General features: G+C 48.6%; 1 protein-coding gene across 7 annotated transcripts in view; it reads right to left on the bottom strand.

Moving 5' to 3' along the window:
• The window catches only part of NUMA1 (nuclear mitotic apparatus protein 1), a 75,577-nt gene that overhangs the window by 8,785 nt on the left and 40,207 nt on the right, over positions 1 to 26,585 (bottom strand). For 6 of the 7 annotated variants that reach the window (XM_035703972.2, XM_035703973.2, XM_035703974.2 and 3 more), the window contains exons 2-15: positions 24,083 to 24,156; positions 18,238 to 18,323; positions 13,419 to 13,498; positions 12,208 to 12,290; positions 11,553 to 11,633; positions 10,145 to 10,232; positions 8,732 to 8,852; positions 8,064 to 8,221; positions 7,654 to 7,771; positions 7,442 to 7,559; positions 6,942 to 7,082; positions 4,937 to 5,059; positions 1,395 to 4,793; positions 940 to 981 (exon numbers count right to left, since the gene is read on the bottom strand). In XM_035703972.2, the coding sequence (XP_035559865.2) occupies positions 940 to 981; positions 1,395 to 4,793; positions 4,937 to 5,059; positions 6,942 to 7,082; positions 7,442 to 7,559; positions 7,654 to 7,771; positions 8,064 to 8,221; positions 8,732 to 8,852; positions 10,145 to 10,232; positions 11,553 to 11,633; positions 12,208 to 12,290; positions 13,419 to 13,498; positions 18,238 to 18,323; positions 24,083 to 24,124 (4,680 nt within the window). In that variant the 5' untranslated portion in view covers positions 24,125 to 24,156. The remainder of the gene's footprint in view (positions 1 to 939; positions 982 to 1,394; positions 4,794 to 4,936; positions 5,060 to 6,941; positions 7,083 to 7,441; positions 7,560 to 7,653; positions 7,772 to 8,063; positions 8,222 to 8,731; positions 8,853 to 10,144; positions 10,233 to 11,552; positions 11,634 to 12,207; positions 12,291 to 13,418; positions 13,499 to 18,237; positions 18,324 to 24,082; positions 24,157 to 26,585) is intronic. The other variant, XM_035703978.2, reaches the window with a different exon arrangement.

Here is a 26,585-nt window from a genome sequence, read left to right as displayed (position 1 = left end):
CAAGAGTAGGGGTAGCCCTTCTATCCAAAGCCCACCCCACTCCCAGAGAGAAGAGGAGCAGAGGGAGAGAGGGATTGAAAAGGAGCATAACAGCCATAAGCACTGCTGGCTCCTCCAGGCATTCTGGGAGCTCAAGCAGGAGCAGCAAGGACGAGAGGCAAGAGCTCCATTGTTGACTGTTTGCTATTCGGTTTGACTGCCTCCATCATCTCAGGGTCCCTGGAGGTGATGGAAGGAGAGGAGGGCCCAATTCCTCAGTAGGCCTGATGGAACTCAGTAGGAGGGGTGGTAGAGAAAGGGTGCTCCCACTAAATGCCAGTCCAATAGCCCTAACATCTAGGGCACCACAGGGAAATCCTTATGAGAGCCCAGCAGCCAGGCCATGCCACCTCCTGTCTCCGGTCAAGCTTGGCTCTCCTGCTCCCAGACAGCTCTACTGGATGCTCAGGGTTGAAGCCCCAGAGGGCCAGGCAGGTGTCCTGAGCTCACGACCCTCCCTGACCTGTGAGGGCTGCTTTCCTATCATCCTTGTGGGCTTCTGCAGAAATGAAGGGGGGCTGTGTTAAACGAGCCTCATGCTCCCTCTGCTGTTCCTCCCAGTTTGGCACCCACACTCGGAATAGAACTTGGGAGATGTGGGAATCCAAGGAATGCCAGTCACTGGTCTGGACACGGGAAAGATAAAGCCTACCCTATCCCTCATCCCTGACACGCAGATGAGAGAAAGGACAGAAGGATGGGGAAGCCGACCTGGGCTGGGTGGGATGAGGCCCACATTGCACTCCTGGGCAGCCCGGGCCCGGACTCCAGGGCTCGACCCTGCCCCCTTGGCAAACAGTTCACAACGGGAGCAGGCGGAGGCAAGCCACGGCCGGGATCATGCACGGAGACGGGTCACCGCTTAAGCAGCCAGCATTTAGCGGGGACCCCAGGCATTACCTGCTTAGTTTGCTCTTTCTGAAATACCTCTAGCTGTTCCACCTGTGCATGGGGGAGGAGCAATGGAGACAGTGAAATGAGGGCCCAAGGGGCACCAGCCCTGCTGCCAGGCTGAGCTCACTGAAGCTGAGACTTTCCTCCAAGGAATGAGACTGCTAGTAGTTTTAAAGAAATGCCACTTTGGCTCACTCTTGCCCCCAGTGCCTCCTAGGGTCTCCACTGCAGGTATACCTGCCTAGCACCATGTGTGCCTCTAGGACGGGCTGATGGCCTTCACAGGTCCACTCTCCAGGGACAGAGCCTTCAGGAGAAGAGGAAGCTACTGGTATTTTCTTTAGGACAGTAGGGGGCAACATACGAGAGTTCTTTCTACCAGCCACCCAGCGAGTGAGGGGACAGAAGACAGGAGGAAACAACGTCCCTCCCCTCAGGTCCAACCTTTGGGGGCATCGTACCTGGGCAGTGAGCTTCTGCCTCTCATCCTGGAACCGCTGCCTCTCCTCCAGGACCTTGACCTTGGCACCCTCGTACTTGGCAGTCATCACCTCCAGCTCCCGGGCAGCGTTCTGCGCTTCCCGCTGCATCTCAGCCAGACGGGTCTCAGCATCAGCACGCACAGCTGCCAGCTCTTGGCCATACTTCTCCCTGGCTTGGTCCAGCTCCACTTCCAGAAATTGCCGGCCAAGGCTGGCCCGCTCACCCAGCCCCCGGTTCTCCTCTGCCAGCAGGCCATGAGCCTTCTTCAGTATGCTCAGCTGCTCTGCATAGCTGGCCTTCTCAGCCCGCAGCTGCTGCATTGCTCGCTCTTGCTCTGCCACCTTTTGCCGCAGGGGCACCAGCTCCCCAAGCTCCCGTTGCACCCGCATCAGCTCTGCCCGCAGCCCCCCAGCTGCCTGCTTGCTTTGCTCCAACTCCTCACGATGGCGTTTCTCGGCAGCTGCCTGCTCGGCCTGTAGCTGCTGGCACAGGTGCTTAGCAGGCAGCAGCTCGCTCACTAGGGCCTGCGTGCTGGTATGCTCCAGCTGTAGGGCCGAGAGGGCCTGCTCCTTCTGGAAGAATTTCTCCTGCCATGCCTTTAACTCCTGGCCCAGCTCTTCCGCTCGTTCTGCCTGCGAGGCCAGCTCCTGCCGCAGGCTCTCCGAAGCCACCCGCTGTTTCTCTGCCTCCTCCCGGAGGGTCTGGACCTCCTCCCGCAGAGCAGAGCTGCGTTCGGCGGCCCTGGCGCTGTTGCTGGCAGTCTCTGCCTGGAGCAGCCGCAGCCTCTCCTCCAGCTTCTGGCTCTTCTCCGACTCCGCTACGACGAGCCGCTTCAACTCCTTGCTCTCACCCTCTTTCTCCAGGACCTGGCGGTTCAGGATGGACACCTCCTCCTCCAAGCTGCTGATGAGGCTGTTCTTCCTCTCAGCCTCCTGCTGGCCCCGGGCCACTTGGGTCTTCCACTCGTCCTCAGCCTTGCTATGGTCTTGGGCCTTGGCACGGAGGGTAGCCAGCTCCCTCTGGATTGTGGCTAAGGCATCCTGACTGCGCCCCAGTTCCTGGGCCTTCTCCTCTAAGCGACCCTGCAAAGCCTCCAGAGCAGCAGCCTGCTCCGTGCGGGAGGCGCGCTCACACTCCAGGTTGCGCTCCAGGCCAGAGGCCTTCTCCTGGTGCTCCCGGCACTGCTGCTCCAGCTTGCTCACCTCTGCCCGGAGAGCCTCAAGCTCAGGGGTTTTTCGCTCGCTCTTTCCAGTAGCCTCGCACTGCTCTCCCAACCCAGAAGAGTCTTCTCCACTGGCCGGCCCTAGAGACTGTTGGTGCTCCTCCTCTTTCTTGGCCAGCTGTTCCTTCAGTCGCTGCACAGTTTGCTGAAGCTCCCCCAGCTCTGTTCTCTGGGCCGCCTCCTGCCCACGAAGCTTGGCCAGCTCCTGGTCCTTCCCTTCCTTTTCCATCAGGGCATGGGCCAGGGCTTCCTGCAGGGTCGCAAACTCCACACGCTGCTCATTGAGAGCATTCTGCAGCCTCATCTCCAGCTCTGCCTTGGCGGCCTTCTCCAGGGCAAGATCAGCTTGGGCCCGGCCCCGCTCCTGGGTCAGGCGAGCCACCTCTCTCTCCTGCTGCCCACGTTCCTCCTGCTGCTGGCCCTGGCTCTCTATCAGGGCAGCCCGGAGCCTCTCCAGTTCACTGCCCATCTGCTCGGCCTCCCGCTCCATGGCCTTCAGTGCAGCCTGTGTGCTGCAGAACGGGCGTCCCTGCTGCTCTTCCCGCCACTCTGGCTCTCTGTCTCCGGGCCTCGGGGGCTCCTTGAGCAGCTCATGGGAGGCCGTTTCCTGCCGCTCTCCTGCCTTCCGCACCAATGCCTCCAGGCGGGCCACCTCCTTGCTGGTGGCTGCCATCTTCTCCTGCAGAGCAGAGAGGTCATCGGCAAGCTTCTGGGCCCTGACCTCCTTCTCCTGGACCTGCTGGAGGGCTCTGGCCAGGTTGGCATGCAGCTGAGCTAGTTCACTCTGCTGCCGGGTGATCTGGAGCTCGCTGTGGGCCTCTATCCCTGCCACCTTCTCCTTGGCCTCCTGTAGTTCCTGGCGGGCCTTCTCGCATTCCTCCTTCAGGGTCATCAGCTGTTCCTGGAACAGGGCACCGTACTGTGCCTCCTCTTGCTGGCTATCCTCGTACCGCTCGCGCCACGTGGCCACCTCCTTGGCAAGCTGTTCACACTCACCCTCAGCCTCACGCTGGGAGGCTATGGCCTCCGCCAGCTCCCGCTGCAGGGCTTCCCGCTCGGTCTGATGGGCCTCCCCAAGCTGCCGTAACCGGGCCTCCAGCCCCTTGCGCCCAGACCTCTCTTCTTCTAGCTCCTTCCGTTCCTGCTTATGTTGTTCCATCAGACACCGGGTCTCTGCCTCCAGCTTAGAGATATGACGCTGCTGCTCTTCCAGGGCGTCTGAGGCCCTGCGCTTCTCCTCTTCCAGGCTGCCCTTGGTGACCTTCAAGGACTCCTCAAGAGCCCGGACCTGCTCCTGGAACTGGCCATTCTCCTGGGCCACCCTTTCTCTCTCAGTTGCTTTCTGCTGCTCAGACCTCAGCTGGGCCTTCAGCTCGGCCACTTGGGCCTGGGTCTCACACTGCTCCTGGCGGGCTGCCTCAACACAGGCATGGAGTTCCTCTACCTTTTGGCTCAGCTCTGCCTTCTCCCGTTGGGCCTGAGTCACCGAGGCCTGGGCGCTGTCCCGGGCTTCATTAGCAGCCTGAAGTTGCTGTTGCAGGACCTCTAGCTTGGCTGTCTTCTCCTTCTCCAGAGCCTCCAGCTGCTGGAGGGCAGAATCCCTCTCCTTTAAAGCGGCCTGCCGCTCCTCGGCAGCAGTGGCCAATCGCTGGGCATGGTCTTGCCTGGCTACCTCCTGCTCCTGGGCAGCTTCCTCTAACTGCTGCTCCTTTTGCTTCAGGCCGCTGCTCAGTTGCTCCACCTGTTGCCGAAGGCCCTGGGAGGCCTGTTCTTGCTGCTGGAGGGTCTGTGCTAGCTGGGCCTGGTCCTTTTTGGCCTGCTGTTTCAGGCTGGCCAGTTCCTGATCCTGCTGCTGGAGAGTGGCATTGAGGGCGGTGAGTTCAGAAGTCAGAGTGGCTACCTGGGCAGACATCCGGGCCCCCTGAGCCTGAGAGGCCTGCTCCAGCTCTTCCTTTGCCTGGCCGAGGCTGGACAGGGAGCCCTGCAGCTCAGCAACAAGGCCAGCCAGCTGCTGCTTTTCTTCCTCAAAGCGGCCCTGCTCGGCCAGCAGCTTGTTCTCCCACTGTGCCTGCTCAGTCTCCAGCACCTCCACCCTGGCTTGAAGCCGGGTGTTGTCTGCAGCGAGAGAGGCCGCCTCTTGCTTCAGGGTTTCCAGCTGATGAGATAGAGACAAATGAGGATCAGCACGACTCCTCAATCACCACAGACCCCGTGAGAATGAAGGAAGGAATGTACCAAACACAGGCCCACACCAACCTTGGGACACAGGTCTCAACCTCTGCTCCTGTGTGTTCCTACCTGCAAGACATCCCCCAACACTTCGCCCTTCTCCCGGGGTGGGTTGTCCCGTAGCTGGGCCAAATGTTCCTCCAGCTGCGAGAGTTTTCCCTGAAGGATTTCGTTCTTCTCTTCAAGGCATTTCTAAGAGTAAACAAGAGCCTCACGTGAACAGAAATGGAACAGGCACCAGGTTACCAACAACCTATGGAGCTCTAACACCCTGTTACCAAGATTGCCTTGGAAAAAACCCAGAAACCGTGGACCTGGGATCATGAGGTACCTGATTTTCTAGCCCTAGTTTCAGGGCTGAATTAAACCATATGACTTGCTAATTTCTTCTCCCAGGCTACTTAATTTACTTCAGATTTCCTTACTTTTTAAAGTAGTAAATCTTAGTTTACTTCAGATACCCTTACTACATACCCTTCCCTCAGACAAGTCTTGGCTCCCAGATTATCCAAACACTCACCAGCTTAAAAACATCCCCATTATTTTTAAGGGGTGGCTCAAGCAGTTAAGTGTCTAACTCTTGATTTCAGCTTAGGTCATGATCTCAGGGTCGTGAGATCAATCCCTGCATCAGGCTCCCCACTTAGTGGGGAGTCTAAGATTCTGTCTGTCCCTCTGCCCTTCTCTCCCTACTTGTGCACTCACGCTTCTCTCTCTCAAATAAATAATCTTAAAAAAAATTTATATATAAATTTACATATAAATCTCCCCAGCCTGCCTGGGAACAGCAACCATAGCACCTCCTACCCGTCCTTCAGCCCCACCTCCACTGTTCACGAAGCCAGAGCCAAGACTGTGCTGGGTCCTCTCTGAATTCCTAATCCACCAGACAGATATGAGAGGCAGCTATTACTATCCTCCTTTTGCAGAGCAAGATCTGAAGCTCAGATGTTAAATGTCTTGCCCTAGGACTAATTCGTAAGTGGTAGAGTTGGGTTCTTAAAAACAGTAATAAAAATAATAGCTTGGGGGGGGCACCGGAGTGGCTCAGTTGGTTACATGCCTTCAGCTCAGGTCATGATTCCAGGGTCCTAGGATCAAGCCCTGCATTGAGCCCCTGCTCTTCCCTGTTCCTCTGCCCTTCCACTTGCTCATGCTCCATCCCTCTTGAATAAATAAAATCTTTAAAAATGAAATAATAGTGGGGGCACCTAGCTGGCTCAGTCAGTGGAGCACACAACTCTTGAACTCAAGATTATAGGTTTGAGCCCCACACTAGGTGTAGAGATTACTTTAAAAAAGGGCAGCCCCGGTGGCCCAGCAATTTAGCGCTGCCTTCAGCCCAGGACATGATCCTGGAGACCCCGGATCGAGTCCCACATCGGGTTTCCTGTATGAAGCCTGCTTCTCCTTCTGCCTGGGTCTCTGCCTCTCTCTCTCTGTCTCTCATGAGTAAATAAATAAAATCTTAAACAAACAAATAAATAAAATTAATAAAAAATAAAAGATTTATTTTAAAAAATTATTCATTTATTTAAGAATGAGAGCATGAATGGTAAGGGCAGGGAGGAAGGAGGGAGAATCTTAATCAGACTGCGCTGAGCAAGGAGCCCAATGCAGGGTTTGATTTCACAACCCTGAGATCACAACCTGTGTGGAAACCCAGAGTCAGAAGCTTAACTGACTGAGCCACCCAGGCACCCCTATAAGTAAAACCTTAAAAAAAAAAAAAAAAAAATGAATTTACTGAAAGCTAACTTTGCACCATACAATGTGTCAAGCTCTACAGTGGGCGATGAGGCAGCTACTCATTAATTTTCCCACTTTAAACAAAGCATGCTTAGACAGAAAGAGGTCAAATAATTCAACCAAGATCCCACCTTAAAAACAGCAAAGATAAGATTCAAAGGTGTACTGGACTTCAGCCCACAATCTTTCCATTACAGCACACTATTAAAATTTGAAGAGGAGTCAGCTTACTTCCCAAAGGCCCCACAGAATAGTGGTAAATGGAATTCAGCTTTGAACAGGTGGTCAAGACTGTGGTCCTGACTCCCCGAAGCAGATGGGTCACCTTGTCGTGCATGGCTGTGCTGAGCTCCTTCTCGAGATGGGCCTGTTTCTCCACCCACTCTCGACTGGCCTTGCTGTGTTCTTCCGTCAGGTCATTGAGGGCACCCTGGAGCTGCTGCAGGTGGCTGGCAAACTCCCGGAGCTGAGGCAGATAAGAGGGAGTCCCCATCACCCAAGATGGAAACCAGCACCACCACTGCTGTGTGTTTCCCCAACTCCAGGGGCTGCAGGCATCTGACCACTCTTCTAACCAGCCTCAAACTAATGATATTTAGTCACATCTTTAACTCGGAAATAAAAATTCAGGGCCACAATCCAATCCCTGGCAGGAGCCAATTATGGGACAAGGAAAAGGCCCAACTATGCAGGTCTCTGGAAAGGCTAAAGCACAGGACAGGTGCCAGGACATTCTTCTCAGCCCTCTCTCTTGGGAATCCTCCAGACCAACTCGCCCCAACAGGCCTCCAGCTGGGGACAGACCCCCGCCTCCCAAACATTCACCTTAAAGGAAAGGTCCCCATTCTCCTCAGAAAGCTGGTTAATTTTGCGATCCATCTGGCTCTTCTCTGTCTTCAGGTCCTGGCACTGCTTCAGAGTCTCATGGAGACGCACAGTGAGGCTGTGAGGGAAGGGGAGCAGTTAGAAAAGACAGCAGCACCCCCCAATACACAAGTGTGGATGGGGAGCTGGGAAAAAAGCAGGGAGAGTCCTACCTCTCATTCTTGCCACGGAGCTCCTCAAGCTCCCTGGGCTCCAGTGGGCTGGCCGCCTGCTTCTCATTCAGCAGAGCCAGGCGGTCAATGCGCTGCTGCATCACAGCTATCTGTGCATCTGCCCCGGGGGAGGGGAAGGGAGGGGAGGGGAGGGTCAGCACAGAACTATGGGGAAGTGAAGAGGAAGGGGAGGCATCCAATCTCAGGGAAAGGAGGATGATGGCAAGGGCAGAACCAACTTCCAGGAGGTCAGCCAGACTGGTCCAAGGCTGAGCACTAAGCTCCGGGGCCAGCAGAACAGACAACAATGGAACAGAGGGGTCTTCCTCACATAAGCCCAGCACTTCCCTGGATGAAAATCCCAAATGCTGCTCATTCACAGAACATCTGCCAGCATACTAGACGCCTACCCTTCTCGGTGAGGAGCTTGCGGTTCTCAGCCAGCTCCAGCTCCAATTCATCTCTGTTATTTCTCTCATCCGCAAGCTGCTTCTTCAGCCGTCTGATCTGGAATTGTGGGGTCTGCAGGATGTCACCCATGGGGGAGGCTGGAGAACCTGAGAGGAAGCTGAAGAAAGAGATGGCCCAGATGCCATGGTCAGAGCCCGAAATGGGAGGGTGGGAGGGAAGAGCACCAGGCAGGGATGGGTGAGCAGGGCTCTAGGGCTGTGAGCACTGGCTGGGAGGCCAAGCACCTCAGCTCTGTTTGTAGGGCTATCTCCCACCTCATGACAGGACCTTGAGAAAACTGTTCTTCTCCCTCCTCCAAGCCTTAACTTCTTTGTCAAAAAAAATCTTGCCTCTGCAGAGCTGCACTGAGAGAAGAGACTTTAGCAGAGTCTCCATGGAAGAAAGGAATTCCATAAACAGGGAACAGCCTTTGAGGGAGGCCTTCCGCCAAAAATAGATCCCAACCAATTCCCCTAATTGGTACTGGGCCAGGTGAGAACATCTACAGGATACTCCAAGCACTGTCTGATGATGTAACAGGCTGGTGAACAGTGTCAGCCTCTAGAATGCAGGGATTTGAGCACTGGATGTTGAGGCCCTGTCCCATGAGAGGAGGCCCAGCACATACTTGTTCCCACTGGAAGAGGCAACCTTCTGTAGCTCTAGGAAGCGAACCTCCCTTTTGGCCTGGTGGCTGGGTGGGGACAGCTCTTCAGAGATGGTGCTGGAACAGGTAGAAGGGACAGGAGCTGGGGGAAAAAAGCAAGCCAATCATATAAAGATTAGTAAGAAGATGAACATCTTGCATCTTTCTAGAAATTGAGAACTTGCCTTAGTGGAAGTGAATCCAGACACTTATGTGTAAGCTGCAGAGGGAGGCCATTGGGCAGAACCTGAACCCCAATGTCGATTATCCAAGAGATCAGTGGCACTAAACTCCGTCAAACAAGGGGCTTCTGTTTCCACGGGTCATCAAATGCTCATGCTTTTCCCCGGATCCGACACTGCAGAGGCAGCTTGAGAACTGCTCGGAGCAGGATCTCCTCTCAGCCCAACAACTTCTCAGGTCAGAGCCACTGGCCTCCTTCCTGAACTCCTCCACTCTGAAATCTTACACTGCCAACACAACCTCTTTCTCAAAACCTTTGCCTCCCCTGGCTCCCACGACCACCTTCACACGGCTCTCCTACCCCTAAATACCCATTTCTGGTCTTCCTATCTGCCCCTCCTCTCCTCTACACACCCTCTAAGATCCCTGATGGGATGTGATGGGGTCCCACTGCTCTTCCCACAGTGCCCATGGCTTCAGTGGCCATCTACACACTGACCTGCAAACCCATAACCTGGGCCCACAGCCCTAGCCTACATTCTAGACTCACTTTTCCAACATCTCCATTTGAAGAGCCAAATAGAGGGACACCTGGATGGCTCAGTGGTTGAGCATCTGCCTTCGGCTCAGGGCATGATCCCAGGGTGCCACAGGCTCCCCAGAGGGAGCCTGCTTTTCCCTCAGCCTGTGCATCATCAAATTCAGCAGCTGGCAGAGAACCTGCCTAGAACCACATCTTACAACCTATCCTCACTAGACAGCCTCTTCATCAGAAGACCTGTGGAGCTCTCACTCTTTCTCCTGTACTTCCAGCAACACATTTGGTATATTAGGTACTTTCTGTTTTAGCACTTATTCTTATCCTTACTGAACATAAGCTTCATGTGGGGAAAAGGCACTACTCCCAGCTTTTAAGCCTAAAGTAGCAATCACTTAAAGAAAAAAAAAAAGGTACCCTACCAACAGACATGATCACTTATCATGTCCTGCTTCAGCACTGCCAGGCAGCAAGGAAGAGCTCCACAGGAACTGGGATGAGGGCAACAAGGCCGAGAAGTCAACCTTTTCCATGACATACACTTTTCCGGAGCACACACTCTGTGCCTGGTGTTGGGAGCCAAACAAACCCCCCACTGTGTTTCTCAATACTTCAGGATCCTAGCAGTCCCCAGCTCAGACAGGGCAGCATCCTCAGGAGTAGGCCCTACGTACCTTTCTGCAGGAAGTTCTCTATGTCCTCATTTAGATTTAGCCCATCCTCATGGTCCAGCACAAACTTGAGAATGACTGCTAACTCAGCCTGGGCCAGAGGGAGAGAAAAAGGAGGATCAAAGAATGTCAGAGAGGCCTGAAGAGATGGTGGACACCATACTGGCAATGCCAGCCCCAGGAGCCTGCAGGAGCCCAGTCTTCCTCTCAAAGCCTAGAGCCCCACAGTTCAGCTGAGAAAATTCTACCAGAGACATGCTGACACTGCTTGCCCTCGCCCCCTCAGTTCCCCTAAAAATGCACTCAGGTTTAGAAGGAGTTCCTATTGGACTTCACTCCTGACCGCAGAAAAAAAATAGGCAAAGAAAGTAGTGCAGTCAGAAAGCTTTTATATTTAACTATGTTGCCGTCTTCCAAATGACCCTCACCATTGTTCTCTGAGAACCCTCCAGGGCTCATTCAAAGCTTATCCACCAACTCAGCTGTAAAAATCTGCCCTCCTCTGTCTGAATTTCAGTTACAAAGTTGATCTAATTTTTCTGGCCAACCCTGCTACAGTTCCTTATTCCTTTAGAATTTCTATTTCTAGGCCTATGACCAGCTTAGAGCAGAGGAAAGGCTGAAAGAGGACCCACCCATTCCTCCCATGCCACTACAACTACAACCTCAGAGAGGAGCCATGAGCTAAAGGAGTATGAAAAGGGATGATTCAACATTTTTACCACTATGTGAAAGGCCACAGTTCCCTGGACACTGCCCCTGCAGTCACCTACATTACCCACTGTGGCATCCCAGTTCCTCCTGCTCTGGGAAATAAAGGACAGCTGCAGGACACAAAGCCAACACCAGGACCCACATGACAAGTAGTTCCTGGAAACCAGGTCAATTCCCTTTATAATGAAACAGATGCACCAACTCCTCTTCACTTAGCGACTGAGCAGAGGAGGGGGGAAAGAAGGTAACCACTCTGAGCTAGACTGTCACAATGGTCAAAGACATGGTCTCTCACTAATCCTTCAGAGGAAAGGAGGAGACAAAAGGAGTGACCGTTTGTGTAAAAAATATGCACATTCACATGGGAACACACACAAGGAGAAAACAATTTCTGCATATTATTCCATCATAGCACAGTTATGACTACAGTTAAATGTATGTTAAAAACAAACAAACAAACAAACATCTGTATGTAAGAAAGGACTTGGAAGTATATCCCTTAAAAGTTAACAGTGATCTCTGGGGATGAGATTACTGGCAACTGTTATTTCCTTCTTTTGTACTTTTATTTTCCAGACTTTCTATAATGAATGGTTAGAATTACAGTATAATTTTTGAAAACACTATATGCTGTTTAAAGAAAAGCAATGAAGTACAGGCTAGGCCCACTAGCTTGAGGTGGAGGCACAGGACTTACCTGAATCTTATATTCGAATTGTTCCCAGTCCCTGGGACTTTTGGAGCTCATGGTGGAGTGGTATAAGAGCAGCATAGTCATCTAGAAGCCAAATAGGAGAAATAGTCACTGAGCAAGGCTGCCTCTCTTCTCTGTACTCTCCTCTCTAGGCTGTTCTGGGGACCTTGAACTATTCTGGAGGCTCTTCTGAAGCTTCGAGATTTCAGCCCTAGGTCTCTGCCCTTAACTGGACCCAGAAACACCTGACTGAGGACCCACTGTCAATTGTGCAAAAAGCATGGTGCACAGCTGAATTCTTGAACTCATGGAACCTAAATATGAAGCTTAAGCTACCCTCTCTCTACAGGCCAGCACCCAGAAACGGGAGTGGGAATGAGGGAGACTGAGCTAAAAGACTATGACAGCTGGGTGAAACCTGATTCCTGTCAGGTCTTTATTGAGGCCCACAGCAACAGTCTAGCAAACCTCTCTGTCATATGGCATGGACTTCTAGAATTATTGGGGTGAATTAGCCTCTGCCTCAGCTAAGTGGCTGACCTCCAACTTCCATGAGCCCCAGAAATAAAGCACTGATACTTCCCCTGGGTTAACAGAAGGCCCAGCAGGTCCCTCTGGTGCCACCCTCCACCCCTCACATCTGGTATTCCATATGTACCTTGGCCAATTCCAGCTCTGACCCCTCTATTGCCTTCTGCACGGACACTAGGCATTCCGGAGAAGAGGGATGTTTTCGGTTTTCTGGAATGATGACAATGTAGAACGGTTAACTTCCTGGACATCATCCCTGAGATTATCAGAACACCTCAGAGTAGAACAAAATTGCGGTCTCTGGCGGGGCTAGGGGACAAAAGTCTCTTTACTTCTTTCCTCCTTACTCCTATATTGTCCTCTCTCCCCCAACATATACATTTCCATCTGAAGTTAGTTCTATCCTAGATCAGTCCAAGGGCTACAGGAAAAGTTCAAGAAAAAAGCAGGCTAGGAATTCAGAGCAGCTCTGGGCCATGACCTTGCTTGCACTCACCCACTCAATGCTTCAACTCCTGCTCAGCACCACAGAGGAGGAGCCCAGAGATTCCAGGTCACTCTAGAGTCTTGTTCCAAGTAAGGTCACAGAAGAAGACTGAAGCCGAGTGAGACCAGGAGAACTTGGAACACCTGGTCCTTATGCTCTTAAGCCCATTATCAACTCTCTGCTTTATCTAAACCTACTAACATCTTTCCCATAATTCTGAGGGGGAGATGGCAGACAGCTCCCGGGTCAAAGATGAGGATTCTTGTGTATGACTGCACGAGGGAGGGGACTGACAAGCACTGTGCTAGCTTTTCATCTGTTCCTACTACCCATCAGCCTTAGGAGCAGTTATGATTAGCTCCATTTTATAGACAAGGAACCTATGTCCAGAAAGGTCACACAAGCTGTGAATAGAAGGGCCAAGACTTCAACCTAAATGCCTCTGCTCCACATCCATTGCCTAGGCAATTAATTCAGTTATCCAGGGTAAATATTTTTCTTGCAAGGGAAAGAGGGTAACACAGATCCATCCCTTGCCTCCAACTTCTTGCAGTGGGGCGGGGGCCAGGGTGAGAGGGAACAGGAGCCCACGGTGATAAGTCCCAAAAACTGAGCCTTTGGCTCTATCTAGATCTCAGAGATGGGCTAGGGACTAAAGGAACACTCTTCCTCCCTGACTGGCATCAGCATCACCAGACCCAGAAGAAACAGTTGTACTCATTCCTGTAGTACAGTCAGCAGCCTTGAGCCTTTGCTCCTCCAGACACCTGTGAGCTGGCTCCTCCGGACTTCCAAAGTCCCAGGAGTTGAGGAAGCAGCTCCTTCTTAGCTAGATAAAGAAAGGTGCTTACTTTGCAAAAAACTGCACACAAATTCCAGTCTCTCTGGCACCGGCTGTTGCAGGATCTGCTGCCCCTCTTCAGTGCCGTGGCTAGAAAAAGAACAAATATCAGGACTCGAGTACTCGGCAATCCTTCCCTCCTCACTACTCTATTACCTACTACCTTCCCATTCCTCCAGGCCTGGTCCGCACTGGATCTGGGCAAGAACCAGAGCAGATGCTGGAGGCAAGGGAGATTACCAAAACATCATTTGGTCAGAAAGAACCGTGTGGTGGGTAAGAAGTGGGAACTTGAGGCGTGCAGTCCTGAAAAAGATGCCACTCTGCCACCCTGGCAGTAAACATGAAGAAGCTCTATGGCAGCACAGATGAAGGGGAAGCTAGGCTCAACAGTCTGGAATAGCTCCACTGTAGAAGGTCAGGAAGCCTGGGAAACCAGGAAGAGTCAGGCAGATGATGCAGAGGGTAAAACAGGCCCAAGAATGGAAAGAACAGGAGGAAATTCCCAAGGCTCTAAAGTGCTGAGGCAAAGTCCAACACACAGCGGACAGAAGGCTGGATGGCTAAAGCCGAGGGATAACACTTTTTTTTTTTAAGATTTCATTTATGTATTTGAGAAAGACAAAGAGCAGGAGCAAGTAGGGGGAGGGGCACAGAAAGAATCTCAAGTAGACTCCCTGCTGAGCACAGACGACCCCGAGGTCACAATCTGAGCCAAAATCAAGAGTGGGACGCTGAAGCTGAACAGACTTGAGACCCAGGGGCACCACCCCCCGGGGCCAACACTCTTGATCTCCAGCTAAAGGCAAGCTACATGCTGGAGAGCAAAGAGGGCAGGGAGGCAGCAGGGGGAGCTCTCACACAGCCCCAACAGTGGTTTCAATTTCAGGGGTGAAGAGCTCCATTTCAAGTTACAAAGTGGATTTTTCTTCTTGGGCTATTACAGCTGGAGATAACTGATTAAGGGAGCCTCTTATTCCTCAATATCCAGGTTCTACGGAATCTCCAGGTTTCAGCCAAACCCTCCAGGTTTCTGGAGGGCAGGGCAGGCTCTGGAATCAGAGAACTTGCACTGCCAGATATCCTGCAAAGCATCAGCAATATCTAAGCCAAGGCCATGAACGTACCTCCTTCTCTCTCTCTGTCTCTCTCTGTCTCTCTCAAGATCACGAAGGCTTCTTCCAAATGAACCCCCATTTTCTGGATAGCTGTTTGGGATTAGGGACGCCTACAAAGCCTTCAGGAGGTGCTAACCTCCTCCCAGACTCCTAAAAGAGCCACCTTCCCTACTCACCCACACCCTAAAATGCTGTGACTCCTTGCCTCAGCACACAGCAGTAATTTCCTTAAGTGTATTCCATTAGATAAAAATAAAGAGGGTTCTCAGGTTAAATGTCTGGGAAATGCTAGATTAAACCAAACTGAACATTTTCTAAAGAAAAAGATACAACCTGCATTATTTCCCAAATCTATTTGATCACAAAACCTCTTTTTTCCCTACTAAGCCCCTGGAATAAGTCAAGCTGCACAGAACATGGTTTAAAAATGCTGGACCTGGAGCCATCCGGGCCATCCTTTAAAACCGAATTCAAGTCTTATCTCTGGCAGGAAGCCATCCAGAACCACTGCCAGGCATGCCTCCGCACTCCCTCTCAGGAATTCCCACAGCACTGACTGATACAATGGCATCATTTACAATTGACCACTCTTAACTGCGTAACCTGAAAGCTAGGGTACAGGAGGTACTCCTATACATACGGGCTGACCCACAGATGGAGGCTCTGTTACAGGAAGAGCACAGGTCAAGGTCAGTGACACAAATGTCAGGGCTTTAGGTTTTCTGGCAAAATGACTTTATTAAACTTTACTATTCAAGCCTCACAGATATCCAAGAGAGGAGACTGCCTTTTTGCTCCAGGCTATTCATATACACAACAGAAAGGAAACTTGTTAAGAGAGGTTGATGTCAATGTATTTTCCCAGAGAAAGGCCAAGTGGCAAGGAACAAGCCCTGTTTAGTTCCCACAGCTGCTACCTGCCACCAACCCTGCCATCCTCCACCGTCTTCCCCTGAGAACTAGCGTCCGATTTAGGTAACAGTAACACCATCTACAGTGATAAAGCCAGAACATATTCACCAAGAACATCTGTTTTCCCAAAGGAAGTTGGTCTGCACTGTCCTGAATCAAAGACAGAGATTAAGGGTAACCTGGAATTTCAATAGCCCCTCTCCCCCTCCCCCCCCCCCCCCCCCACACACACACATTCCTGTTCTCTCTCCCTCTCTCTCCATCCACCTCCACTCCTCCTAATCTAAGGCTCAGGCAGTGCATCAGAAGACAACTTGGAAAATGTGCATCTTCAATTTGTAACCCTCCCTAGGAAAATTTCCCACCAGGTTATAAAAACTACAGTGGCTAAACCAAGGACATCCTTACCCCCAGACCGATCTATTGCTCTTGTCATTAGGTCAAGGGAATTTATCTCCTCAAAAGCAAAAGCTCCTTGGAAAAAAATTTTTTTCTTTTTAAGATTTTATTTTTTTAAGTAATCTCTATCCCCAACGAGGGGCTTGAACTCACAACCCTAAAATCAGGAGTCATGTACTCCACTGACTGGGCCGGCTAGGCACCCCACCTTGATCTATTCTTAAAAAAACAAAACAGCATGCTGCACCCTTGTATGTTACAACACGAGGGCAATGCGCCTCTTCCAGTGATGTTCAAAATAAATAGGTTAGGTATTGTCAGCCTAATGGTTTTACCAGCCACTGATGTTAATGATCTAGACTTACCACTTCATTAGGGTTTGAAAAATAATCATTTTTATGAGAAATTGCAAAATGCTGACTTATAGGTGGTACACAATTTCACTTACGAAGTATCCTTGCAAAAAAACCAGAAAACAGCAACAAGAAAACCTTAAGCTAATCAATCTTAGATCTCATCACCAGTTTACAGGCCACAAGGGGATGAGAAGAATAAACTGAGGAGCACTGTGATAATACAGTTAATAAAATCCAGAACTTAGGAAATTCTGTAAGATTGGAAAAAAAGAAAACGGGTATGGTATAAAGGTAGGAATGAGTAGGAAAGAAGTGGGAGGAGATGAGCCCCTGATGAAAGCTCTTCAAAACCAAAGCTGAAGATTTTCAATTTCAACCTCCTGGCAATGAAGAGTCACCGAGGGCCACCAGCTGTGGGGTGCCACAATGTGAGCAGGACTGAAGGAAGGTTCCAGAGATCACATGAATAGGGATGCCCTGGAATATGCACAGATTAGAGAAGGACAAGGTCACCAGGGCCTGCTATCCACACTGAGGCAGAGCCAGGGATGTGAGAAATCGTTCAAAAGACAAATTGAGAGGATGGTGACCAAGCAGAATCACTGCCAAAGAGAGGGAGGAATTCAAGATGCTGCTGAAAGGTCCTGTCTGAGTAACTGGGAGAGTAAATGGTACTCTCTGTACCAAAATAAGAAAACAGTCACTTCACTAAGGCAGGTTCTGGTTAGAGCCACAGGGACTTTAAAAACCTCTGACAAGACATCTCACCACCAACATACATTTCAAAAAATATATTTAAAAGATTAAAAATAAACAGTGAATCCATCTATTCCAGGCTACTCAACCCCACTAGATTTGGTGATGAAAAGTTATCAACAACTACATTTTCGTTCATTTACTTACTCAATGAATATTAACCAATGTACTGGGTTAAGCCAGGTGCAGAAGACGCCAAGGGGAATCAGACCCAGCATCCCCCCCACCGCCCCACCCCCTGCCTTTGACAAGCTCAGTTCTATATTCTTTCCCTATGAATGGGGTGGCCAAGCTGCTTCACAGAGATGCTGATTCCCTGACACCATCCTAACTGCTGTGTGTGTAGAACAGAAAGCCTCAACACCTCAGTAGTATGTCCCTGACCTGGGGGCTCAGAGTTGACTGCACTTTCCTTTAAAAGGGGAGGGTCCTCTCCGCTGTCCCTGCAATCCTTGATATTGTGGCCAAACTCTACTTTTGCCCATAATACAGAGAAGTGAAAACAAGGTCAGTTCTGCCCTCCATAATCCCTGAAAGTTGATGAGAGGAAAAAGGATGAGCTATATGATCCTAGAATAATAGCTTGACCCATCTTTGCTTAGTCCCAGAGAGGTAAGATATAAGGCGGAAGCCCCACTACTCTAATTTCCCAGATAACTGGGATGTTCAAAGGTAAGGTGCTAAAGACAGATATAAAACAAAGCTCACTAGATCCTGGCTACATGACAACAAGCAGCTTATCAATGCTAACTGATCTCACAAAGCAAGTTAACGTGGCAGCTGAAAAACCCCAGAAATGCTACAATGATTTAAAAAGGAGCATATCTGTGCTGTGCTAACAGGTTAGAGATAAGATTTTCATGTGCTGCTTATTTCCCTCAAGTGCAAGAGCTTCCCCTTTCTTCTTCCTGGCCCTACAGGTTGCCAGAAGGGCTTCTGAGAAAAGGGCAAGCCCCAAGGAGAGGTTATGGAAGACTCATTGAGAGAAGAAGAGAGTGAGCTCCATCCAAGCAGGCTCCTGAAACACTGTGGAGGCACAGAAACTCCCCCGCACAAGCGTGAGGAAGCCTCAGAGTGGGACAAGAGCGAGACCTCGCCCGCAGACACAATGACAGGAGGATGAGGCCCTTGGTGCCCTCAAGGCAAGGTGCCCTTGCCTCTGGTTCCACACTAGCAGTCCTGCCCATGCTTTCTGGTCACAGATGCCAGCAAGGAAAGGGAGTAAATGTGGTCTCCGGCCAGACACAGCTTCACCTGCAAGGCTGGAGAGGGTGTGGCATATACTCACATGCTGTCGATGATCTTGATGAAGATGCTGCAGTCCTGGAGCTGCAGCACGGCCTCCACAGGGCTAGCCACATGCAGACTGTTCACCTGCGAAACACAAGGAAGAGCCCACTGCCAGAGCCAGAAGTGCCAGAAGCTCTGTGGCTCAATCTGCTCCTCAGACGCCAGCTGGCTGGGAGAGCCCACAGCTGCAGGCTGCAGGCACGGGGGCAGAAGAGCCCAGCTTTCATTTCAGCCAAGGACAGCTGCTGCCCCCACTCGGCCAGAAGCAGCCACCTGAATGCTGCCATCAGAGTCCTTCCTCCCACATCAACTAAACGAGAGCTTATATTCTCCTACGATGTTCCTGCTGGAACTAGGGATCCATACTTTAAATGTAACTAGGCATAGAATGATTTTCTGGAAGGACACATGAGAAACTACTGTCACTGCCTCTGAAAACAGGAACTGGATGGCTAAAAGTCAGAGGTGGGAAAAAGAAAGGCTTTTTATATTATCCTTCTTGTATCTCTTGCATGTGTACGTTATAACCCTCTGTAGCTCAAATTTTCATACTATAGCCCTTTCTATCTCTAGAATTTTGAAGTATCTACGCAAAACTTATATTAAATACTATGTTTTATACACTCCCACACAGATAGAAACTCTGGTTATTAATGCATTTAAAAAATTCTTTCCTTGGGACACCTAGGTAGCTCAGCAGTTAAGCATCTGCCTTGGGCTCAGGCATGATCCCAGGTCGTGGGATCAAGTCCCACACTGGGCTCTCTGCATGGAGCCTGCTTATCCCTCTGTGTCTCTGTCTCTCACAAATGAACAAATATTAAAAAATTAAAATAAAAAATTCTTCTCAGACATGAAAATTTTTGGCTGACACAGGAAGAAATGGAGGCAACAAGACTTAAAGAAAAAAAGGGGGGGGGGGGTCCCTGGATGGTGCAGCAGTTTAGCGCCTGCCTTTGGCCCAGGGTGTGATCCTGGAGACCAGGGATCGAATCCCACGTCGGGCTCCCGGTGCATGGAGCCTGCTTCTCCCTCTGCCTATGTCTCTGCCTCTCTCTCTCTCTCTGTGTGTGTGTGTGTGTGTGTGTGTGTGTGTGACTATCATAAATAAATAAAATTTTTTTAAAAAAAAGAGGGAGGAAAAGAGCTGGGAGCCCCAAGGAAAAACTTGTCCATTCCAATTCAATCGCCTGCTTCTCTTCTCTGCCTTCGGGCTGGCACCCCTCTAACTCAGTCTCTACACCTAGGAAATTCACCAACAGTCACCTGCAAATGAGTCGGGTACACAGGTTATTCAATAAGCATATATGGTCAACTTCTACAGAAAAACCTCATGAATTCCAAAGCTACCGAGTTTAGAAAAAGCCTGGGCTGAACTTCACCTTTGTTAAAAAGGGTTTGCTAGGTCAATCAATCCCATGTGCAAGACTGAGGAAGGAGGGAAGAACTCAGGCTGCCTGACAAGGTATCTGTGAGAACTTCAGCACAGTGGACATGTACAATGAGGAGATTCTACTGTTTATAAATGTGCTCTTTAACAGGTACTAGGCTACAGGACACCTGGCTGGTTCAGGCGGAAGCACATGCTATTCTTGATCTCAGGGTCACGAGTTAGAGCCCCATGCTGGGTGTAGAGATTACAAAAAAGAAATAAATAAACTGGGCTGGAAGTTCCCAGATGAAGATTTTGTCTCCAGCTCCTCCACTAACTAGCCAGGAACCTTTGTTATCAACATATTTCTCTCTGTGCCTACTTTCTCACTTGCCAAATGGATGGAATCCCCACATTGTTCACTTGAGAGGACCAGCATGGGTTCAAACAGGATTATGGATGCAAGAACACACTACAAAATACAAGCGCTAACTGCAAAAGCACTATTATGATTAATAAAATAATGAAGTACATGCAGCAAAACCTCTACTTCTCAGTAAAGCAGCCAACTGCACTAGGAATCAAGAGTATTTTTTTAAAGATTTTATTTATTTATTTGAGAGAGAGCGCGAGCAGAGCAAGTGAAAGCATAAGCAGGAGGGAGGGGCAGAGGGAGAGGGAGAAGCAGGCTCCCCGCTGAGCAGGAAGCCAGACCCAGATTTGATCCTAGGACGCTGGGATCATGACCTGAGCCTAAGTCAGATGTTTAACTGACTGAGTCACCCAGATGCTCCTAAATACGTTTAAGTTAAAAACAACTTCCAGATGGATCTAAATGAAAATAGGTTAAAAGTTAAAAAAAGGGATCCCTGGGTGGCGCAGCGGTTTGGCGCCTGCCTTTGGCCCAGGGCGCGATCCTGGAGACCCGGGATCGAATCCCACGTCGGGCTCCTGGTGCATGGAGCCTGCTTCTCCCTCTGCCTATGTCTCTGCCTCTCTCTCTCTCTCTCTGTGTGTGTGTGTGTGTGACTATCATAAATAAATAAATAATTTTTAAAAAATAAATAAAAGTTAAAAAAAAATAGAGCATAAAATGTGATCAATCATTGCAGCCCTAAATACATATTTATGCCATCTTTTAGGGATAAAAGCCTAACTAATTCATCAGGAGAGGCCAGTGTAAATTTTCAAGGAAGATTCTGAATATTCCGGGCCAAGATTCTTTTCCACCAGCTGAAAATGAGGAGAGTGCCAAGACTGAAGCATCCAAAACCACCTCCTCTTAATACCTGTTATTGAAGGAAAACATTCAAGGACTACAAATGCTTGTTCACTAACAAGACTGAGAAATCACACCAGTTAGCTAATTTAAAGTCACTTAAGGAATCTAGATTCATCTTATATCAATTAAGTAATAATCTAGCAATAGTTTCTTTCATGGATTCAAACATGTATTTTCGGGCAGCCAGGGTGGCTCAGCAGTTTAGCGCCGCCTTTAAGCCCAGGGCCTGATCCTGGAGACCTGGGATCGAGTCCCACATCAGGATCCCTGCATGGAGCCTGCTTCTCCCTCTGCCTTGTCTCTGCCTCTCTGTGTGTGTGTGTGTGTATGTGTGTCTCTCTCATGAATAGAGAAATAAAATCTTTAAAAAAAATAAAAATAAAAATAAAAATAAACATGTATTTTCTTCCTGTTCATCATTTTGCTCTCAAATGACAAATCATTGGAAAGCTGAGGAAGTACAGAAACTGTCTCATCTTTAGTCAGGATTTAAAACATGAGAATGAGGGCAGCCCTGGTAGCTCAGTGGTTTAGCGCTGCCTTCAGCCCGGGGCGTGATCCTGAGGACCCGGGATCGGTCTCGCATAGGGCTCCCTGCACAGAGCCTGCTTCTCCCTCTGCTTGTGTCTCTGTCTCTCTCTCGGTCTCTCATGAATAAATAAAAATAATCTTTAAAAAACAAAAACATGAGAATGAAAAAAATAAAATAAAAATAAAACATGAGAATGAGGGCCAAGCTCAATGCAGAACCCAAGAGCTGCCTGTAAGGTTTTCAGGGTTCCTTAAGGCTGTCAAATCTTAAAAAGTCCCCTATTCTCTGTAACAATACATTCACCTTAACTGCTGGGTACAGAACAATTTCAAGCTACATTTCAAGTAAAACATAAATTTGTTTTTACACTGTTATATAAAAAAAATTACTGATGGGATGTCTGGGTGGCTCAGCATCTGCCTTCGGCTCAGGGCTCAGGCCGTGTTCCCAGATCCGAGCATCAGAGTCCGCACTAGGCTCCCTGTGGGAAGCCTGCTTCTCCCTCTGCCCATGTCTCTGTTTCTCTCTGTCTCTCACAAATAAGTAAATAAAATCTTTTAAAAAATTACTGAAGATTTTTGGGGGAAAAAAACACTCAATTCTAGTATTTTAATACATGCACCTTTAGCATTTTGATGTATTTCTTTCTAGTCCTTTTTTTCCTACATTTTTTTTCCTAAACCTCAACTATAATTGTCACATGTGTTTATTCTACTCACACTCTTCCCACTAACACAGCAAGCATTACTGGACATTGCTACAGTATTAGGAAATCCACCTTAGCTGCCTAACTTTTTAAATTGAAAAATCTCTAAAAGAAAAATTCTATTTAACTATATACTAATATTTTAATGTATGTTCATTCTGACTTTCAAAAAAAGTATACAAATATCTGTTGTTAACTAAAACTAGACCTGTATCTGTTCTCTGTAACAGTAGTACTCACCATCAACACAAGTGTAGGACCTACATAAATAAATAAACTGATCAACTTAAAACAGTACAGCTAAATGATCCCACAATATTCAGTTAATCCACTGAACTGGAGACAAAGCTCACAGTCCCCAAACTCAACCAGCCCCTTCTTAGGGGTGAATGGAGGAAAAGGAAGAGATGGTGTTTCTAACAGAGATCTTATTTTTATTTATTTTATATTTTATTTTATTTTACTTTACTTTTTACTTTACTTTACTTTATTTTATTTTATTTTATTTTATTTATAATAGGCACACAGTGAGAGAGAGAGAGAGGCAGAGACACAGGCAGAGGGAGAAGCAGGCTCCATGCACCGGGAGCCCGACGTGGGATTCGATCCCGGGTCTCCAGGATCGCGCCCTGGGCCAAAGGCAGGCGCTAAACCGCTGCACCACCCAGGGATCCCTAACATAGATCTTAAACACTAAAATGTAATGTAAATATAAAATATGTAAAATAGAAATATAAAAATACCAATTTTAAACTGTACTAGAATTTACATTTCAGAAACTGAAGACAAAGAATGCACATTTTGTATATTTAAACATATTTCCTATCTAGAGATCTAACAGCAATTAAAGACAATGTCTTATTAAAGCCACCCTACAGGGGCACCTGGGTGGCTCAGTGGTTGCATCTGCCTTTGGCTCAGAGCGTGGTCCCAGAGTCCTGGTCCATGGCCCAAGCTTGTCATAACTACACTCTGTGTCCTCTTCTGCTTCCTTGCAGCTTTTTGTTCCCCAAGCTTGGTATTACTCTTTCATTTGCCGTTGTTCATCTTAGAAGATATACGAAAAGATCTAGCATAAGGATTTAGGTAATCAAGAAGGCAACAAGAGGACAATGGAAGCAGAAAGAAACACAGTAAAGAAAGCAAGGGGAACCCTGCCCTACAATAAAATGCCTTTCAAGACCAAAGTCCCTGCATGTCACTGAAGTTCAGGATAAACTCTTCTAGTCAGGAAAATGCACAGGAAAACAAATGAAGATGGGTCTCTGTGCTGCCCTGCAGCCAACCTTCCCATGACCAAAAGGAAATACAAACCTCTCCTAAGAAGTATACAGAAGCTGGGGGTACCTGGGTGGCTCACTGGTTGAGCATCTGCCTTTGCCTCAGGTCATGATCCCAGGTTCCTGGGATGGAGTCCCACATTGGGCTCCCTGCAGGGAACCTGCTTCTCTCTCGGCTCTGCCTCTCTCTCTCTCTCTCTCTTTCTCTTCCTGTCTCTCATGAATAAATAAAATCTTAAAAAAAAAAAAAAGTATACAGAAGCTTTGAAGGGAGTCTCTTCTAAGCTCTACAAGTGGCATCATGGATCACTGTTAGGAACAATGCCACCAGAAATAATGAAAGTTAAAAACTAAGAGGCAGGGACATCTGGGTGACTCAGTGGTTGAGTGTCTGTCTTGGGCTCAGGGCATGATCCTGGACACCCCCAGCATCAGGCTCCCACTGGGAGCCTGTTTCTCCCTCTGCCTGTGTCTCTGCCTCTCTCATGAATAAATAAATAAAATCTTTAAAAGAATAAAAACAAAAAACTAAGGGGCAAGGCAAGGGAAAACTGTATTTCTTTCATCTGGAGATGAGAAGACTTTACATAACCCTGGCTCCTAATATACTCCTCTCCTACCCCTGCAAACTTCCTGGAGAACTTCACATAAAAGAGAGGAAGACTACTCACCCAAGAGAGGAGTGCAGCTGCCCGGGTGGCATGGAGCGTCATCTTGGTGACACCGAACAGACACCCCAATGCACCTGGAAACCAAGAAAAAAAGAGAGAGAAAGAGAGAGAGAGAGAGAAAAGAGCAGTTAATCATATCATATATCCATGATGAAGGACAAGGGGGGAAAGCGGTTCAATTACTGGCTTTGAACACTTAAAGAAATCTCTCTTCACTCAGCACTTAATCCACCAAGACACCATGAGAATTTTCAGAAAGCTCAAAGTACACATTAAAATTACTATAAAACTTATCATAACAGTAAAAAGTCCTGCATTTAATTCAATGTCCACAAGCTCTGCACACAATCATTCTGATCCACAGAAAAGGGTACATTCAAGGCTGTTTTCCAACCCTGCTCTTTGAGACAAAGTTGCCCTTAAAACATGGAACAAACATGCTTTCTCAGACAGCTGTGGGTCCAATGGTGATTCCATTTGACCTTGGAGAAGTAGTCTAACTTCTTTTAGTCTGTTTCCTCATCTGCTGGATTCAAAAACACCTCTCTGGGTTACTGTGAGGCTTCAAGACAAAGCAGGTAACGCAAATAGCACAGAGCCTGGCACATGGTAGGTATACAATTAAAAGACCACTGATCTTAAGCAGAAAAGGTTGACTTCAGGTTCTTTCTGCTGGTACTCAAATTCTACCTAACAATAACAAGTCCTTGAGGGAAACCTCTCTAAATTCTGGATTTTTGTATCTTCCACAGAAATGTCAAAGACATGGTTCAAATGAGGGACTGGATGACGCCACATCTAATTCTAGGAAAAATCTCACGGGACATGTAATGAAAGATTACATTTCCTGTCCTGGTATTCCTACTCCCAATTTCCCTTCCCACTGGGAATCAGCCACCTGCCTGCCAACCTGCCCAAGAGACTACAGACCTGGTGACTAAATATTCAACATCTCCTAGCAGCCCCCACAATTCCTACAGATCATGGGAACAATCAACGCCACCCTACCTTCTGTCACAGGTATTCAGTCTATCACTATTCCATGAAGAACACAAGTGGTTAAGAGTCACATCACCTATAACTTTCCTCATATATTAGCATCTCCAAGGTGTGGGTTCTATGGACCCAACATTTGCTAAAACACCTCTTTTTTTATTTTAAGATTCTGAGAGAGCGAGCAGCATGTGTGAGCTTGCATATATGAGCCAGGGGAAGGAGGAAGAGCAGGCGGAGAGGGAGCAGCAGACTCCTCCAACTTGGAGCTTGATCCCAGGACACCAAGATCACGACCTGAGCCAAAGTTAGATGCTTAACCGACTGAGCCACCCCAATGACCCACATTTGCCGATAAGCACCTTCTGTACACAATGTGTTGGGGATAAGAAAGATACCATTCTTGTCCATAACGTGCTCACTATCTACTAGGAGAAAGATATACATAAATCTGATGATAACCCACTCCGCATCATTTCTTAGTCCTTCCTATGTAAGTGTACTGTGTTTATCAACCAAGCAAAAAGGTTATTTTCTTAGTCCTTACATCTGTTCATCCTGTGCTGGAAGCTTCATGGGAAATGGGAGACAGCGACATGGTCCCTGCCTGAGGAGCTTACAGCAGGGTAAGAAGTGAAATTAAACATACATGAAGCTTTAAATAATAGAAAATAATTAAATGCTAAATATAACTAAATGCTAATTATAATTAAATGCTTCCTGACCCCACAAACCCCAACAAGATTCCACCTGTCATACCAACGTCACAGTCTTGGAAATGAGCCAATTCACCTGGGCTTTGGCAAGAGCAAGGGAAGTGGTTAAGGGAGTTCTCAGGAGGGCAGAGAATCTAAAGGGCTTATGTGTTCCTCAGTCTTGGATGATTTTGATCCAGCATGGCCTATCCATCAGCACTGAATGCCCAGCTCCCTGGGCCAGGTAAGGGTGAAGACAGATGGTCTCAACTACTGCACAGCAGGGGCACCTGGGTGGCTCAGTGGTTGAGTGTCTGCCTTTGAGCTCGGGTCATGATCTCAGGGTCCTGGGATGGAGTCCCGCATCAGGCTTCCCACAGGGAGCCTGCTTCTTCCTCTGCCTCTCTCTGTGTCTCTCATGAATAAATAAATGAAATCTTCAATTGGGGGGAGGGTGGGTGGAGGGGGGGGGTGGCTTCTTAAAAAAAAAAAAAGTCTGGGGATCCCTGGGTGGCTCAGCGGTTTAGACCCTGCCTTCGGCCCAGGGCATGATCCTGGAGACCTGGGATCGAGTCCCATGTTGGGCTCCCTGCATGGGGCCTGCTTCTTTCTGCCTGTGTCTCTGCCTCTCTCTCTCTCTCTCTCTCTCTCTCTCTGTCTCTTGTGACTAAATAAATAAAATCTTAAAAAAAAAAAAAAAAAGTCTAAGCTATTCAGGAACAAGGGAAATGAGACCCAGATCACCTCTCCCTCATTCCCACTGTTGTCTCTAGACTTGCTATCCTTTTAAAGAGGTCCAAAATTTCAGTCAGAAA

This window comes from Canis lupus, chromosome 21 (assembly GCF_003254725.2).
Source record: "Canis lupus dingo isolate Sandy chromosome 21, ASM325472v2, whole genome shotgun sequence".
NCBI classification, from domain to species: Eukaryota; Metazoa; Chordata; class Mammalia; order Carnivora; family Canidae; genus Canis; species Canis lupus.
The sequence above is the reverse complement of the archived record's forward strand: the minus strand, read 5'-3'. Positions and strand labels throughout refer to the sequence as shown.